The 18,769-nt window shown below is 31.2% G+C and overlaps 1 protein-coding gene across 1 annotated transcript; it reads right to left on the reverse strand.

The window, feature by feature from the left end:
• Positions 1-12,517: 12,517 nt before the first annotated feature.
• Positions 12,518-16,909, reverse strand: LOC126718431 (uncharacterized). The gene is made up of 8 exons (XM_050420617.1): positions 16,428-16,909; positions 16,211-16,305; positions 16,010-16,113; positions 15,596-15,696; positions 15,402-15,505; positions 14,291-14,728; positions 13,788-13,919; positions 12,518-12,943 (listed from the first exon to the last, which is right to left on the reverse strand). Exons 1-8 carry the CDS (start codon positions 16,680-16,682, stop codon positions 12,784-12,786), a joined length of 1,389 nt encoding a protein of 462 aa, XP_050276574.1. The 5' UTR covers positions 16,683-16,909; the 3' UTR covers positions 12,518-12,783.
• Between the last annotated feature and the right edge of the window lie 1,860 nt (positions 16,910-18,769).

Here is an 18,769-nt window from a genome sequence, read left to right on the forward strand (position 1 = left end):
TACAATTTTTTGGATGTCAGAGCTTGGTCCCCCAACACATGAATTGTGTTGCACCAAGAAAATCACATAATACCTTTTGAGCATTTGGCTCATAATATTGTCTCCTTGAATCTCATGTGCCACCAATGATGATGCATGTGCCGTCCATGCTAACGCATGTGCCGTCCATGCTAACACATGTGATCGTCTGATGCACTTGAGTAACAGAAATAATAATAAATAAATAAATAAATAAAATAGTAATCTACATTGAAAGAAACTTTTATAGCTTTTTTTCTTATAATTATAGTTGTGTCAGTTGGCTATTTTTTCTTCATAATAATAAGGGTCCGTTTATGATCTGTTTATTTTGCTGAAATTGAAAACTTTTTACTGAAAGTACTGTAAATAAACGTAAAAATTAACTGAAATAGTACAATAGGACCCATGAATAATACCAAAAAGTACAATGGGACCCATGAATAGTTGCAAAAATAAGATAAATAGTCAAATAAGTTGGCAAAAATAATCTTTATCAAACGAACACTAAGTAACTAAACTGTTTTTATACTAGTTAACATGTTATGAATGCATCAAAGTGACTAATTTTATTTGTTCAAAGTAAAAATTTATTAAAAAAATTTTAAGAAATTCACAATACTAATTACTCTGACTAAAATTAAATTCAAAATTGTAAAGAAAATTGAAATAAGTTTCACTATTTATTTTAATACTAATAACATATAATATTTTGGATTATTTTTTCTAAATAAAAAAATGGTCTTACAAAATGTGTTTGTCACCACAATACTTGAAGTAGTTTTTGTTTCCTTTTTAATTTTATTATTCAATTATAATTATGTTATTGAAATATTTTCTTAGTTTACCTATAATGTTTTATAAATTTGTGTATCACACAATCATAATATCAATACTATATAATAAAAATTATCTTACATGCTATGCAATTGCTCATATGGTTAATGTCAGTACCATGTATCACAATATTGTTATTGTGATACACTAGAATTTTTAATATATTTTACCCCATGCGAATCTCTATTACCAAAATTTTAAGAATTAAAAAATACTACATTTAAATTTCATTACTAAAAGTTTCAGGAAATTTACAAGATGTTTGATTATTCATTTTAAATTATTTTAATCACCTAACACCATCTTTTATTTTATTTAAAATAAATAAATTTTATATGATGCTTTTTCATTATATAGCTTATTGTAGTTAATCACATGTCATTTCAACAATTATGAATAACATTTTTTTTTTAGAATACTAAATATTTTTAACACACACGGGGAAAAAGTCTTAAAGAAACTTACAGTAGTGTATATCCAAAAGAATCTAACTCTTAAATATACAGCACAGGCTTTAAACTTCTTTAATTTACACTTATTTTCCAATGTGGGATTAACCCACTATTTTTTCTTTTGAAAATAATAAATATTTTTAACACACATGAATAACATTGTGGAATTTGTTGTAACTTTAGACCTATATTAGATGTGTTACGAATACAATCATCTCCAGCCGGAGGCATTGGGCCAACTTTGACATTGATAGGCTGTTAATATATGGTCTAGTTTTCAGCTTACTTCTGTAGGCTAAATAGAGACTATCGTTAGTTGGTCGATGGGATTCACATAGAATCCTTGGCGTTGGCCCAGATCTTTGGCAATTTTAGATGGGCTTTAACGAACTTATTGAGAGTTCAGCAAATCACTTATTTCAAAAGTCGAATTAGATACCTATGCTCACTCCCATTTATGTAAATTAGTGTATAACTTCATGCATATATATAGGTATAATTAAAAATAATCACAATTATATGATTTAAATTATATATTTTTTTAAGAAGATATTTAAATTATACATGGTATTACTAAAATATCAAATATGTAATGGTTTCTCATATTATATATATATATATATATATATCTATTTATTTATATGATTTAGGCTTTAATTGGTTTTAAACTCTTCAATTTTTGCACCCAATAATTCACTTGTCATAAAAATTAAAAACATAGATGGATACATGGAAGAAAATTGGATTCCAATTGAAATTCAATTTTGAATCTAATTGGATTTGGACTTTTTAATTTTTACACTCAATAATTCACTTGGCATAAAATTAAAAATTAAACAAGACACGTGACACAAAATTGAGTATTCAATTCAAATTTAATTGAATTTTCTCTAAGTTTTGGCTATTTATATATATATATATATATGTGTGTGTGTGCTAATACACTAGTCCCCCTTTATATTTTCACTAGAAATTATTTTTAGTTATATGTACATTGGACAAGACAAAGCTTTTCTAAAAAAATAATCTTTACTATTTATTATTTAATAAGCCAAGAGAGAAATGGGCCATGAGCGCACCACATGATGTTGACAATGACATGAACTGTGAACCCAATTGTGAAGTAGCAAGATTGGGCCTTAAGCTCATTTCATGAAATGAAGAAAAATAATATGCCATGAGTTCAATTTCTGATTTTTTTTTTTTTTTTTTTTTTTTTTTTGATGGGGAATTTCTGATTAAAAAATACATATGGGTCACATTGTCCAATTCATAAAATTGTGGAATAATGCGGCCATAAGCCCGTTATGTGATATAGAGAAGACAAGGGCTAATAGGGCCATTTCGTGAAGGGAAAATGCTTATACATCATGAGCCCAACCTGAACAAATATGAGAATTATTGTGCATGGTCTAATCTGTATGATTTATAAACTGTGGGTCCTTTTGGGGCTTGAAATGAATTTGGTCCAAGAACCTCAAAAAGAATGAAATTAATCTTTAATTTAATCAATGCCATAAGAGAACCTAATTAAACCAATTTGAATTATTTATCTATACTATATATAAGAGAATTCCCCACTTTCAACTGGATTTTTATGTGGTTCAAAAATATTCTCATTAATGAAAGGTAACTTCATTTAAAAATAGGATCATAAATGTCAAATAACAAATTTCATTTTGAATTCAAAAAAAGAACTCCAAAAATTTAGAATTTTTGTTCCTTCACATTCAAAAAAAAATTATAATTATTGCTTATCTCTAAAGTTTATCTTTTTTATTTGTTTGAAGAATAAATAAAAATATATATTTCTAAATTATAATAGATGAAAATTATTAATCTTTATCCAAAAAAATAGGAGAGTCTCTGAGCACGCGTGTGAGTGCATGCTCAAAAGCTAGTACTATATATAAAATAATTCTCCTCTTTCAACTGGACTTTTATGTGGTTTAAAAATACCCTCATTAATAAAGAGTAACTTCATTTAGAAATAGGGTCATAAATGTCAAACAACAAATTTCCTTTTGAATTCAAAATTGACCCTCTAACTTTCAACGGTGGGTCAAAGCTGTGAAAACAAGCAGGTTTCAGAATGGTAAAAAAGTGAATCAGTCATTAAAAAAAGAAAGGGATCCAGCCCAGATGTTTTTTTCTTCTTGTTGTTGTATACTTGTATATATTTGTTATTAATTTTACCATATCCCCAGAAAAAGAAACTAATGTTTGAGGCAAAGATTCCACGACCAAACATAGTATAACTCAGACTATAAGAAACCAAAAAACAATCAAATCATTGAGATGATGAGTGTTAAAAGGAACCGTACACAGGTTTTTTTGTTCTGTATAGTTGTTTATGACAGTGAATCTCTGCTCCAATCAAAGTTTGTAAAGCTTTATAGCCAGTTAGCTCAATCAACCTCAAATAAAAACAGAGCTAGTAACTTTCACCGTTGTTCATTTCAGTCCTCTAACTTTCATTTTTGTCAATTCAGTCCTCTAACTTTCAATTTTTTGTCAATTCAAGGCTCCGTTACTGCTGTCGTTAGAACCACTAAAACGACGCTGTTTTGCTTGTGGTTTTTTTTTAATTCGTAATTATAAAAAATAAAAAAATAAAAAAATAAAAACCATTAAGGGCGACGTCGTTCCCCTTCCCCTGAAATCAAAAGAAAGAAATCACTGAGAATTAAAAATCACCTAAATCCCTAACTTAGAGAAATTGGGGAAACGATTTGAGAGAGAGACTAAGTCCGTTTGAGAGAGAAATTGAGTCGGACTGAGAGAGAGAGAGAGACCAAGTATGAGATTGAGACCAAGATATTGAGTTCTAATGAAGACCGATTTGCAGAGATTGAGACCGAGAATCCCTATACTCCGAAATTTGGTGGGTCTAGATTGCCTGAGTTCAATGTTAAGCGCTACGCAAAATCGATACTACAAGACCCGAAACTGTGATTGCGAGTGTGCAAGACCCGAAATCTAATATTTGGGCTTTTGGGTGTGTGGTGTGTGAAATGTTTACTGGGAAATCTCCTTAGAATAGAGAGGAAGAGTTGGATACAAAGGAGCTTTTGGGGGTTATAGGCAATGAGCACGTATTGCCCAAAATTCCAAGTGGGATTTTGAAGGAGGCAAGGGATTTCTTGAAGGCTTGTCTTGTGAGGAAACCCATGTTTAGGTTCACGGCTGAGATGCTTTTGGATCATCCCTTTCACCGGCATGGATGAACCTGAGCTACCCATTGTTCCTAGTTCTTCTTGGACTGAGGCTAATTTTTGAGCATGGTGGTTATTCTTTTTCGAATGATGATGATTCGACCTCTTGTTCATTTTGTGCAGAACGATGATTTTTAATTCTCAGTGATTTCTTTCTTTTGATTTCAGGGGAAGGGGAATGACGACCTTAACGTTTTTTTTTTTTTTTTTTTTTCTGATTTTTCTTATTTTAATTATGAATTAAAAAAAACACACACAAGCAAAACGGCATTAGTGGTTCTGACGGCAGCAGTAACAGAGCTTTGAATTGACAAAAAATTGAAAGTTAGAAAACAGAATTGACAAAAATGAAAGTTAGAGGATTGAAATGAAAAACAGTGAAAGTTCGAGAGTCAGTTTTGCATTTTTGCCTAGAAAAAACTTAAAGACAATCCGGTAAAAATATATCTCCAACTCTACCTAAAATACCTACAAAATAAGATATTATCCTACTAATCCATGTTTTCAAAACAAACTTATCCAAAATTTATTTTAAAAAAAAAAAGTCTCGTCATACACGCAAAGCACGTGTAATGAGGCTAGTTTTATATAATTCTCACCCAATTCAATGTCATTCAACTTAGGTTCCATGAGCCCAGAGCTCTATGATTCATTTAGTCGAATAGATGGCATGCCTCAACAACTTAGCCTGAGTTAGGAGATGTTTTAGATGGTTTTGTTCCTTCCAAAAACATGACTTTTGTGGAGTGGATCAATCAGACCACTCCAAGGCAATCAGGATAAAAGCAAAAAACAAAGAATACGGAATGGTATAAAAACAACGTGAAAGTGAGACATTGATTAAGAGAGAGAGAGAGAGAGAGAGAGATTAATCTAAAGACTGTAGAATTGCTAAAAGTTGAAGGTAATTGAACTATTGAAGAGGCAAGGAAAAAAAAAAAAAAACTAAATGAGTTGAGAGCCCAAGCAAATATGTAGTCTAAATGAGTTGAGAGCCCAAGCAAATATATAGTCCCGCTTATCTTTCATTCTTGAAATTACAGCTAATGAGATTGGATTTGAAGCTTGAATTTGTGACCCCCCAAATTTCAGCTAAATGTTCCATGTAGAAATTGCAATTTCCTTTGAGAATGTCACCAAACAAAAGGATTTGATAAATTCCTTTGTCAAATTCTAGTTTCTTCCCAAATCCCATGTCCAAATACTCTCCCAAACACATGGTAAAATAAGGTAAATACATACCTTTGTAGTTGTCCAATGGTGCATTATGTATAAAAGAAGACACTATTAAAAATATTGCCTCCCTTTCAAAAAAAATATATATATATTGCCTCTTCTCACCCGAAACTCACCATTTTGGTTCAACAAACAACAAAACTTTACTAAATAAAGGAATATCTCTCCTTATCAATGTGTGATTACACATTTGACAAAGAAAAATGCTAGAAATACAAACTTTGACAAATTTCTTATCTTTCATATTAATTCTCACTTTTTTTTTTTTTTTTTTTTTTTGCTGAATCCCACATCTATACATTTAAATTGCCAATTTTATTTATTTTAATTATTTAATATGAAAATGATAGAACATTAATTTATATAGTAATAAAATTTGTTGATCAATTCGTTTTAATAAGATTTGACTTCAAAACCCTTATTCAATGAGAAAAGAATTTTCTCAGTTAAGTAAATCAAAACAGCATGTTATATTCTTCTTCTTCTTTTTGTTTTTGTTGATGTGTGTGTTCGAATGATAATAAGTCTGTTTCTATAAAAAAAAAAATTAAAAAAGAAAAAGAAAAAGAAAAAGAAAAAAGAATGATATTAAGTCTCCAAGGCATGCGTGGTCCGCGTGGAATCGTGGATAATGTCTTTCTTTTTTTCTTTTCTTTTCTTTTTTTTTTTTAGGACATGCGTGGATAAAGTCATGTTGCTAGTTGGTTGGCTGGTACTCCTGCATACACAATTTTTGGATGTCAGAGCTTGGTCCCCCAACACATGAATTGTATTGTGTTGTGTTGCACCAAGAAACCCACATAATACTTTTTAAGATTTAACTTATTTTGCCTCCTAGAATCTCGTGTTCTATTTATAAATTCTATGATACTATTTAGTTAATTTTTAATTACTTTTTTTTTATACTATTAAAAAAATGTTTTCGATTTTAGTTAAATAAACTGTTCTCAAACAGTTTCTTAGGACTTATTTGATTTGGTCATAATTTAGTTTTCATAACTCAATACTCAAAATTCATAACTTATAATCCAAACCTCACTTTCTCATAAACTCCAAAATTCTTGTTTAGTTACATAACTCAGTCACATAACTCAAAATTTAAGTCCACTTTTTGCCAAAATAGTGAAGCCCACCCACTGACGCCATACAATGGGCTTATGGTTGCTACCCTTACGGATTTTCTCTTACCTCTCACGGAAATTTTCTCCCATCAGAGCACGCCTCTCTTCCCCAAAAAGCAGACCCAAACCCCATAAGCCAAAAGCATAGTAATCACCTCCCAATCCAACGTCAGTGAAGATCGAGAACAGGTTCGGGTCTTCTTTAATCTTCTTTCTTTTTTTATTTCTTTATGCTTTTCATCAATACCCATTTAACACCTCTCTTTCCAAAAACTCATTTCACGCCTCTCCCTCGTCTGACCTCAAATTGTCACCTGGAACTGGTGAAGATTACTCTGGAGTTCACTACAATTATCGTTGCACTTATTGAACCACTGTTTAACATAATTTTCTCATGACCCTTTGGCTCCGTCTCTCCGTCTCTCTTGCCCTGTTTGGGGAAGTTTTAGGATCAACCTAAGGAATAGTTTGGGCCTACTTCGCCTCTGAAAAAACAAGAAAATTTTGGGTCTGTAATGATTTACCCCATATCCCACAACAATATTTATGTAATCAATGGGTTTTTTTGAGCTTGGGTTTAATATTATATATGCTATTTGGGTTAGATAAATTCAAACTTTTAAGTATACATTAGATGTTTGGAAAAACGTTTGAATTTTTCCATCTATATAATTGAATCAACATACTACTTTACACAGTTTGGATATAGATGAATTTTCAATGGTATAAGCAGAGCAATTTGTAATTTCTGTGTACAGTTTGATGCGTGTTATAGTTTAGTCATTCATTTGAAATTGGAAAACTTTAGAGTACTTGGTATAAATTGGTTCTCAGGACCCAGGTAGGAAACTATGGATTGACATACTGTTAACCATGTTGTTATCTAACTGAAGTCTAACTGATTCTATAAATTTCTTTAAACTGTATTTTTATGAGTGAGTTCTTGGATATTGGAGCCAAATTGATAATGTAGGCAGCTAGGAATGGATTCTTTTGCCGGTTGCATCAATCTCTACTATTATGATACTATTTTGATTGCCAAGTTGTGTTTATGAAATGTATAATACTTACTCAAGACTAGTTTGACTGAGTTCTCTGTGACTAGTTATGGATATTTGATTGTTGTGTTCATATTAGGCAGGTTCAGTGCTTCGGTTCATCATCTCAAATGCCGTTGGGAACGAAGTGTAGACAAAATGTGAAAGGAGGCGGAGAAAGGGAAGTGGGAAAGAGGGTAAAGTGATGCTGAAAATTTGGGGGAAGAAATGAACTGAAATGAAGCAAATGCAATGGTAATATCAAAGGACTGAAACTAATTTGATAATTCACTGCAAATGAATCCCACAAAGTCACACTATTTACCAAATTGCCACTGAAACTCAGTTTTTAACTTTTGAAAACACAAATTTTTTGTTCCTAATTTCCATCAATCAAACTCAAATTTTTGGTTTTGAGTGAGAAACAATATTAGGAAACCAAGCTAATGACACTTTTTTTTTTTGTGGGCCCCACTATATTTGGATTATGGGCGATAACTCAGTTTCCATCATATGGTCTCGTTTTCAGCTAGAGTCTGCGGGCTAAATAGAGATTCTTGCTAGTTGGTTAATGGGCCTCACATAGAACTCTAGGTGTTGGCCCAAAGATTTTGACATTTTTGAAAGGTCTTTAACAAACTCACCGATCACTTTTTTATTTGTGCAAATGCAAATACAATACTCGTCCCTCTTTTTTATTTTCAAACGAAATAAAAATCATTAACTCAGAAAAATCATCATCTATGAGGAAATGAATTCAAGACTCTTTAATAAACAAATTCTTACTGTAAATAAAGAAAAGTTGGTAATGAAAATTTTGTTTCATACAAGAGGTACTCAAAATGATAAAATTGATTGTCATAACGCCTGTGGTAGTATGGTCCACTTTTAGTGGAAACAGTAACAGTATGTATAAACTAATTTCCATTTTTGGGGGACACAGCGTCTGTTGCATAAATGGGTAAATCCAAGCTGTAACTCGAAACAATAAAAAGGATGGTTCAAAGAATTCAGATTTCAAAATAAAATAGAACAATCTGAACAACCAATAGACAAATTTAGAGAAAACAAAGATTATAGAGGATGGGGGAGTTAATAATATACCTGGCCTCTATGGATGCCTGGATGGATTGATGAGGCGACAGCATCTTAAAACATTAATTTTAAATTAGTATTAACGATTTAAAGAACTCGGTCCAGTAAAGTATTCTAAGAATTCGTGGAGAATCTAGTTGTTATTTATTTTCAAATTGCTTTTATCTTCTAGTTGAAATTACTTCTACAGGAAGGATGCTTCCTTAAAGTTAGAAACAAATCTATGAATATTTATGTACGTGTAATAATAAAATTAAATAGAAAATTTATCTCAAGTTCAATAAACTACTTTCTCAAAAAAAAAAAAAGGGATGGTTCAAAGAATTCAGATTTCAAAATAAAATAGAACAATCTGAACAGCCAATAGATAAATTTAGAGAAAACAAAGATTATAGAGGATGGGGGAGTTAATAATATACCTGGCCTCTATGGATGCCTAGATGGATTGATGAGGCGACAACATCTTAAAACATTAATTTTAAATTAGTATTAACAATTTAAAGAACTTTGTCCAATAAAGTATTTTAAGAATTCGTGGAGAATCTAGTTGTTATTTATTTTCAAATTGCTTTTATCTTCTAGTTGAAATTACTTCTACACGAAGGATGCTTCCTTAAAGTTAGGATCAAATCTATGGATATTTATGTACGTGTAATAATAAAATTAAATAGAAAATTTATCTCAAGTTCAATAAACTACTTTCTCAAACAAAAAAAAAAAAAAAAAGGATGGTTCAAAGAATTCAGATTTCAAAATAAAATAGAACAATCTGAACAGCCAATAAACAAATTTAGATAAAACAAAGATTATAGAGGATGGAGGAGTTAATAATATATCTGGCCTCTATGGATGCTTGGATGGATTGATGAGGCGACATCATTTTAAAACATTAATTTTAAATTAGTATTAACGATTTAAAGAACTCTGTCCAATAGAGTATTCTAAGAACTCGAGAGAATCTAGTTGTTATTTATTTTCAAATTGTTTTTATCTTCTAGTTGAAATTACTTCTACAGGAAGGATGCTTTCTTAAAGTTAGGAATAAATCTACGGATATTTATGTACGTGTAATAATAAAATTAAATACAAAATTTATCTCAAGTTCAATAAACTACTTTATCAAAAAAAAAAAAAAAAAAGATGGTTCAAAGAATTCAGATTTCAAAATAAAATAGAACAATCTGAATAGCCAATAGACAAATTTAGAGAAAACAAAGATTATAGAGGATGGGGGAGTTAATAATATACCTGGTCTCTATGGATGCCTAGATGGATTGATGAGGCGACAACATCTTAAAACATTAATTTTAAATTAGTAATAACAATTTAAAGAACTTTGTCCAGTAAAGTATTCTAAGAATTCGTGGAGAATCTAGTTGTTATTTATTTTCAAATTGCTTTTATCTTCTAGTTGAAATTACTTCTACATGAAGGATGCTTCCTTAAAGTTAGGATCAAATCTATGGATATTTATGTACGTGTAATAATAAAATTAAATAGAAAATTTATCTCAAGTTCAATAAACTACTTTCTCCAAAAAAAAAAAAAAAAAAGGGATGGTTCAAAGAATTCAGATTTCAAAATAAAATAGAACAATATGAACAGCCAATAGACAAATTTAGAGAAAACAAAGATTATAGAGGATGGGGGAGTTAATAATATATCTGGCCTCTATGAATGCCTAGATGGATTGATGAGGCGACAACATCTTAAAACATTAATTTTAAATTAGTATTAACAATTTAAAGAACTTTGTCCAGTAAAGTATTCTAAGAATTCGTGGAGAATCTAGTTGTTATTTATTTTCAAATTGCTTTTATCTTCTAGTTGAAATTACTTCTACACGAAGGATGCTTCCTTAAAGTTAGGATCAAATCTATGGATATTTATGTACGTGTAATAATAAAATTAAATAGAAAATTTATCTCAAGTTCAATAAACTACTTTCTCAAAAAAAAAAAAAAAAAAAAAAAAAGAGGATGGTTCAAAGAGTTCAGATTTCAAAATAAAATAGAACAATCTGAACAGCCAATAGACAAATTTAGAGAAAACAAAGATTATAGAGGATGGGGGAGTTAATAATATATCTGGCCTCTATGGATGCTTGGATGGATTGATGAGGCGACAACATTTTAAAACATTAATTTTAAGTTAGTATTAACGATTTAAAGAACTCTGTCCAATAGAGTATTCTTAGAACTTAGGAGAATCTAGTTGTTATTTATTTTCAAATTGCTTTTATCTTCTAGTTGAAATTACTTCTAAAGGAAGGATGCTTTCTTAAAGTTAGGAATAAATCTACGGATATTTATGTACGTGTAATAATAAAATTAAATAGAAAATTTATCTCAAGTTCAATAAACTACTTTCTCAAAAAAAAAAATATATATATATATATATATATCAATAAACTAGTCATCTCAAGAGTATTTAATTAAAATATATATTATTTTATAAATATTCATTATCCATAATTGATCCCAAATGATTAAATTTTAGGTTCAAAATTAGGATGAAATTTAAAAAAAAAAAATTCAAAAAATCATTAACAAAAGTTTAAAAAATCGTAACAATATTCAGGTTCATATTGCAATGTAATTTTAACAAATCAACAAAGTTATCTTCTCAATAATTCCAATTCAAATCATAATGTTTGCTAAGCCTCCAATACAAAAGGAAAAGGTGGTGACCAAAAAATGTTTAGAATGTGAAACAGTGTGACCATGAAATTGCCTTGCTTAATTTCAAAAAAATAATTAATTAATTAAAAAGAAAAAAAAAATTGCCCGGCTTTATAGTTAAATTGGTCTATTTCTTTTTCTCAAAAAAAAAAAAAAAAATTGGTCTATTTCTAAGACAGCCCTCCAATTCCCTACTACTTTTAGTTGGATGATTTGATTTTTAAATACTACATGTGTTAGATCTAAATTAAAATTTATTTGATTTTTAAATACCATGTCTATTTTTTTTTTTTTAACTTTTCAAAAAAATAAAAGTCTAATTTTTTCCGTTTTATAAGGACTATAAATCACCTCAGTAGACGTTTCCTCTTTAAATGGTGCGATTTTTTTTTTTTTTTTTTTTGGCCTGAGCACCACTTTTCAATTCTAGCAAGATTACCACCGCACACCCTTGTGCGATAATCACTCCACAAGTATAATTACTTGTAGAGTGTGGGGATAAGGACTGAAATTCAAATATCTAAGAGGGAACTTCATACACATATACACTTAGATTATGATAGAGTAAAATTTCTATCAATTATAAAAAATAATAAAAAAATTAAAAAAAATTCTAGACAAGATTGCTTGCTATCATTGAATTTCATATTAGTTTAAATCCCACCTCTTTTGATAATAAACACTTTTTTTAGAAGATTATAATAAACACTTGATAACACAAAACAAAACAAAAGAGTGATCAAAAAATTCAAGAATGAAGTTCCAAACATATTTATGAACAGAAAGAGAATAATGTCTAAAATGCCATGAGATGTACTATCTAACTTTATAAAAACCAGAGAGGGCTCGTGTATAAGCTACGCCTCTAATATATATCTCATAAAGCTACAAAGACAAGTTGGTACAATGAAGAAAGGGAAAAGAAGTGAAGTGAAAAAAAAAAAAAAAAAAAAAAAAAAAAATTTAAATTTACATTTACAATGGGAAAAGAAAAGGAAAAATGTGTAACAAGAAAACAGAAGTATATATTTTCTGGCTGTTGAGCATCAGGCGAGAGAAACAGATACAAAAACCAAAACAGAAACAAAAAACTATTGGTGTGCTTCGTTTGGTAATGTTGGTGGATCCTTCCTAAATACATGCTTTCTGCAGCGTTCAAAAATACTGTCATATATCAGATCAAATTGAACTCCCGCTCTCTCCCGATTCACGATGAACAATATGTGATCAGCTTCCACAATCTTGTAGTACCTGCGTTTAGTTAAAACGTCAGACTCCATCTCTGAGCAGACTCAAAGAAGAAGCATTAAAGCGAAGTCTAAAGATGAAATGCCCACAAGCAGTGGATGGGGAAAAGCAAGTAGAAGTCATTCCGTTTCTTAATAACATAACCTTAAGCAAAAGTATAATAACAATATTGAACTTTCAATTTTATTCCAAGGCATTATGGAAATGGACTATTTACTTGTTTTCTCGATGTTTTGTACATTTCTTTGAGAATTACAACTCTGTCATGAGACTACGGTTGCAGAAACTGATATGGCTGAACTAGCTTCAGCCAGTAACGGTGCATTTGGACACGATTCTAAAATGATTGATCTTGCTATAGTGATCTCTAACGGTTGTTTACAATGCATGTCCAAAAAAGAGCACCATCTCATTATTTTGCAATATATAAATGATTAGCAATGTCATGATCCCCAGCAAGCATATTGCTAGGTGCTAATTACTCCACACTGCCAGACAGTTAAGCCACCTTAATTTACACATATTAGCAATGGAAGTAATCTCTTTTACATCCAATTTATAAATTCTTAGAAAATGTACACCATGATAGTTAAGTTCTGTATGATATGAATTGGCTTAAAACTGAAGCCGGATGTCAAATTTTTTGAATTTCAAACAAGTTTGAAACTTTGGGTGAAAGATTTGTCTATGAAAATTACCATTTTGTATCTAGTATTGTTAATAGTGTATGCAAGAAACAATCAAAATCGAATTTCCCAAAATCAAGCTCTGTGGCCCAAACAGTAAATAGGATTTTATTAGTAACTGTGTTAGGTAAACAATTTTGTTACTAAGAAGCATGACTTACCAGATGCCTGGTTGCAGTGGTTGACACTCTGAATCATTTTCAACAAAACAACTTGGATGTTCAATTGGAAGACGAGGGTGAGTCATGTATGCTGTGTTGAGGGCTCCATCATTGTCCTGCCAATCTTCATCCCTGAACAAGCATTTATAAAACACAAATTAGTTATTACTAAAGTAATAGTCATTTTTGTTTTTCAGATATCAAATTCAGCACTTGCTCCAAAATGAAAACTTTAATTTCTTGATTTACACAAAATCTTACATATAAAAGAGGATACCACCATCTGTATTTTTCAAATTCTAGAGATTTAATCATTACAGAAAAGGACAAACTAATTAATAGTGGTAGTGTCACACTTGATTAGGATATTGACAGAGAGAAATTCAGTAAATGATCCAAACTTATATAGTCAAAATCATTTGTCAAAATAAAAACCTCAAGTAATTGGAGAACAGGTACTAGATAATAAGTAGATACAAGAACACATGCATTTTAATAAATACCTGTAGCCTTTATAAGGGGGAGAGACATCAGGAGGATGACGCCATTGGCTCATCTGCAATACTCTTATAAATAGCAATGGGTGGATGCCAAGTATGCTAGAAGGAACTGTGATGCCTAAGATCTTCCTAGTACGCTCGGTAGCATAGCTGAAGTAGAATGTATTGGGAAAGGTATTTAGATGGCGGTTGAGTTGCATGGCCCCTTGAATTGAAAGATCTGGGAGGATCCAATCCCCTGAAGAAAATGGGCCTGAATTCCCCAAGAGGCCATGAACAAGACCCCTAAAACCAATTTTCCTCCACGACATGTTGAAGTGATCAAACCCAAAATTGTAATATGCCTTGAGCCAGGGAATGTCAAACCAATCATATATTATCACTCCTATGCGGCACACTTGTATCAGACTTATAGGTTTCATGGTTCTCCCATCCTCTGGCCTGGAACAAGTTCAAACCACCTTCACAAGTTAGGCGTAGGGAAATTTTTTAATGCAGGGAAAATCAGGAAAAAACTAGTCAAAATATATAATAGCATAATTTGCCAACAATTATAACCATGATCCAACTTTACATACAAAAATGAAACTAGCTTTGATGTATAATCTAACGAGGCAATTATTATGACATATCATTAGGATGATCAGCTAACATGGCCACATAGACCAACTGCCTCTCTTTTTTATGCTTTCTACTAGTAAGTTACACACTGAGTTTTGAATCCACAGCCACCGATTATTGTGCGAGAAGGAAATGCTATTAGAAAAGAGATCACATGTCCTCTCCGGGGCATTTGCAAGCAGTACTCATAGTGAAGTTATTTTCTAGTTGTTCTGTTTCTTTTTTGCTCTCAGTTTGCTTTTTGAAGAATCACCCCCCCCCCCCCCACCCCGGCAGCAGCACCCCCTTCCCATCATCCACCCCTCAATATATAGAATTACACCCATAATTAGTTTGCTATCTATTATAATCTTATTTGGCTAGCATTATTTCAATACTCGATGGTTGGACTTAATTTCACAACTAACACAAAAGTTAGAGAATTCCATAGCTGCAATAGAAATTAAAGAGACTGAAGCTCTAAGAAAAAGCACAAGTTTTAAACGAAACTCACTGCATCCCATCTAAGTAGGTTCTTGTAGTCCCATTGAAGGCTCCTGATAAGGCTGTGATGCTCAATACCCATTTTTCTGAGGTATTCTCATACCCCTCAAATGCCTGCAAACAATATGAGCATAAAATTACAAACCATCTTTAATTTGAAGATTTTGGGTTCTCCTTAGTTTACATAATACAATTTCAACTAACCTTATCGGTAAGCATTTGCTGCAACAAGCGAACAACCTGTGCTCCAGCCGAGTGCCCCACAAAGTGAATAGGGTGATCCTCATCCCATTCAGGATAATTCCCTGCATTGCAATTACAGCCTATTAGAATAATGGTTAAGTGACTAAAATTCACCTTCTTCATTGTTAAAGTTTTGGGGACAACTCATAATTTTTCATGGTATCAGAGAATGTGGTACTAATTTCAAACCTGTCTCCACTCTATCTCTCATCTTTCCTAACAGCATAAACAACTAGTAATTTACCAATCCACACCAACAACAAGAAGACAAATTCAAATTCAACTAAAGCCAACTATTATATAGACAAATTTCATTCATTGAAACAGACAAAAATCATGAATATAGAGCTCCAAGCAAAGCAGGCGAACTAGAACCTTGTTCATAAACTCGTCCGAACTGTGAGTGCCCACAAGCCTTGCTATGTTCTTCACCATAATCGACCTGCCCTCCTTTCAAATAATAGAACAATTCACGAGCCCTGAAACCCAAAACCCATTAGCTAACGAATAAAAAGTGAAAGCCATGAATGAAGCTGAACCAAAAACGCCAAAACCCCATTAAAAAGTGGCACATACCTATCATAAATACTTGTTAAAGAGCCCAAATCAGGCACCAAAACCCTCTCGTCTTTCTTCTCTGCCCCAGCAAAATACGACAAACCTCCCAATCTCTAAAAACCCAGAAAAAATTTACCAAAACAAAAACCAAAAAGATTAATTTGGAAGCGTAAAAAACACGAAATGGAAAAAACAATCCAAACCCATTTAAGAAAAAAATGAAATATTCACATACCCCTTTGCCAAATCCAAAAATTCCATGAACTAAAACAATAGGAGGCAGACTATCAACATTGGTGCTTGTCCCTTTAGGCACGTCTTCTTTGACCACAACATTCGTATTATTAGCCTTAAACAAACATTCATTCAGAGCCTGAGAGAGATCACCAGCCACGGCAGAGCTAAATATGTAAAACCCATATAGCATATGAACCATCGAGCTCACAAACAGCTCTGCCAATTGCAGTGAAAGCACCCACCATCTGATCATTCTCACTTAGATTCAAAACCAGAAACAAAAATATTCACTCTGTAAGAGAAAAAAAATCACTATTTGGAGGCTATGTTTTCTAAAGCAGAGAGAGAGCAGAACCTTCTTCAAACCCCAAGAATGAAAAAACCAAAGAAGGCTCGCCCAAAGAATTGGTTCAAAGAATAAAAAATTCTACATCAACCCCATGTTTTAAAGACCAAAAAGAAAAAAAGGCCAAAAAGAAAAAAAGGCCAACGTTCTTAACAAGTTTTTTTTTATATAGCATGAATTTTCTTTTCTTTTTTTCATTTTCTTAGCTTCACACTTTGAATAAAGGCTTGCCACGATTTTCTCATTCCCCTACCTCACAACAAGACAAACAATACTGCCAACCAATTGATTTCCTTTTAGGAGAAATGGCAAATACACCCCTAGGCTATTGTCCTTGTCACACAAAACACACACGTCAATTTTTAAATTTTGAACGCATGAAGAATAGTGATGAATTAGAGAGACGTCGGTTCTTGTTTCTAAAATAAAATAATAATAAAAAAAGAGACATGGGACTATTTGATAGTGTGTTTTAAATAACAGTTTTCAGTATTTAAATAATAATATATTTATTTTTATATATTTTTACTCACACATATTTTTAAAAAATACAAACAACATTACCAAACAGTTGAATGATAATATATATATGGATTCATGTTAAAAGTGGACTATTGATCACTTTCATATGTTATGAAATTAGGTAAGTCTCTAGATTTTCTAGCTGATCAATTGATCCATCAATCTCACTTTTGTTGATTTATTTGTAATTAAGTTTTAACAAAAAATAATTCTAAATTATGAAGAAATAAATAATTCTAAATAAGATACAAAAGTTATAGGACCACATAAAAATCATAATTTTTGTTATAATTATCCACAAGCAAACATGCGTGTAGTGAATATAAGGAAGAGAAATGTTACTTTCACAATATTTTTATAATATTTTTATAACAAATTTTAAGTGACAAATTGTTATGAGTTATTATTGATAGAATAAAAAGTTAATTTCAATTGTTCAAATTTAAACTAATAATAACTAACTACCTATAATTTATTAAATATTAGAATCATTTGAGATAAAAAAAAATTAGATTTATTAGAATTATTTGAGATAAAAAAAAATTAATATATAAAGGGAGTGGGGGTGTTTTCTGTAATTTGGCCTTCTACTTTTCTTTTCCTACGCGGCAGACAAGTTTGGTATGGGTTGGTGCCACATGTCGATGATATAACCTCACAAGATATAGCAAAATGTTGGGACGGATAAAATTATACCGAAAAGATTGAAGATTTTTGCCTCTATATCAGCGGTCAAAATAGCGGAGTGAAATATGGTAATAAAATTTTGGATAATATATATGATTCTTTCATTCTAGATGTTTCTTCTTAAATTCAAACAAAAAATCAAAACGAAACGAAACAAAAAAAACCAAAACAAAACAAAAGTAAAAAAAGATTCTCGGCGTTTCTATCGAGTACTGGTGCGCTGGATCAGAGCTGGAAGGTTCTCTCCATTACCAAAGTCCCAACCTCCCAACTGTAATTGCCCCCTTATCCCTTGCAATCAAATCTTCTTAAATGCAAACATTTTTAGAACTATTCTCAACGGTTTGTGTAGCCATAAATCCTATTTTGTATTCAGTGAGAGCCGTTGACTTTGTATACCATTATATTGTAAATAAATGATCTTAGCATAGATCCATTGTGGTCTTAAAATTATATAATAATGGAAACACTGGAATTGAGATCTCATTCAAAGAGAAAGATATCAAATATCTGGAGTTTCTTTTTGTATATTATATTGATGATCCGATCCGCAAGGCCCATGATTAATGTTGTGGATCACGCGCTTAAGTGGAGGTGTAGAGCTTGTAAATTGGTACTAATATGTTTATAGTTTTTTATTAAAAAAATATTCAAATTCAAATAAAAACTCAAAATCACATGAGGATAATTTTATAATTTTTTAACAACCATTTTCAGGAGTGACATGCATCATAAATGATTTCTGAGTTTAGGTTTGCTTGGAGTGAAAAGAGAGATGATGAAAA

The sequence above is a fragment of the Quercus robur genome, chromosome 3, assembly GCF_932294415.1.
Source record: "Quercus robur chromosome 3, dhQueRobu3.1, whole genome shotgun sequence".
NCBI lineage: Eukaryota > Viridiplantae > Streptophyta > Magnoliopsida > Fagales > Fagaceae > Quercus > Quercus robur.

Bases quoted from the DNA above. Each gene is read 5' to 3' on its own strand.
- LOC126718431 (XM_050420617.1), bottom strand. From the start codon at position 16,682: ATGATCAGATGGTGGGTGCTTTCACTGCAATTGGCAGAGCTGTTTGTG. The intron at 16,306-16,427 runs GTATGTGAATAT...CTGGGTTTTTAG, and splicing joins TTTTTGGATTTGGCAAAGGG to AGATTGGGAGGTTTGTCGTA. The intron at 12,944-13,787 runs GTAAGTCATGCT...AACTAAACGCAG, and splicing joins CCACTGCAACCAGGCATCTG to GTACTACAAGATTGTGGAAG.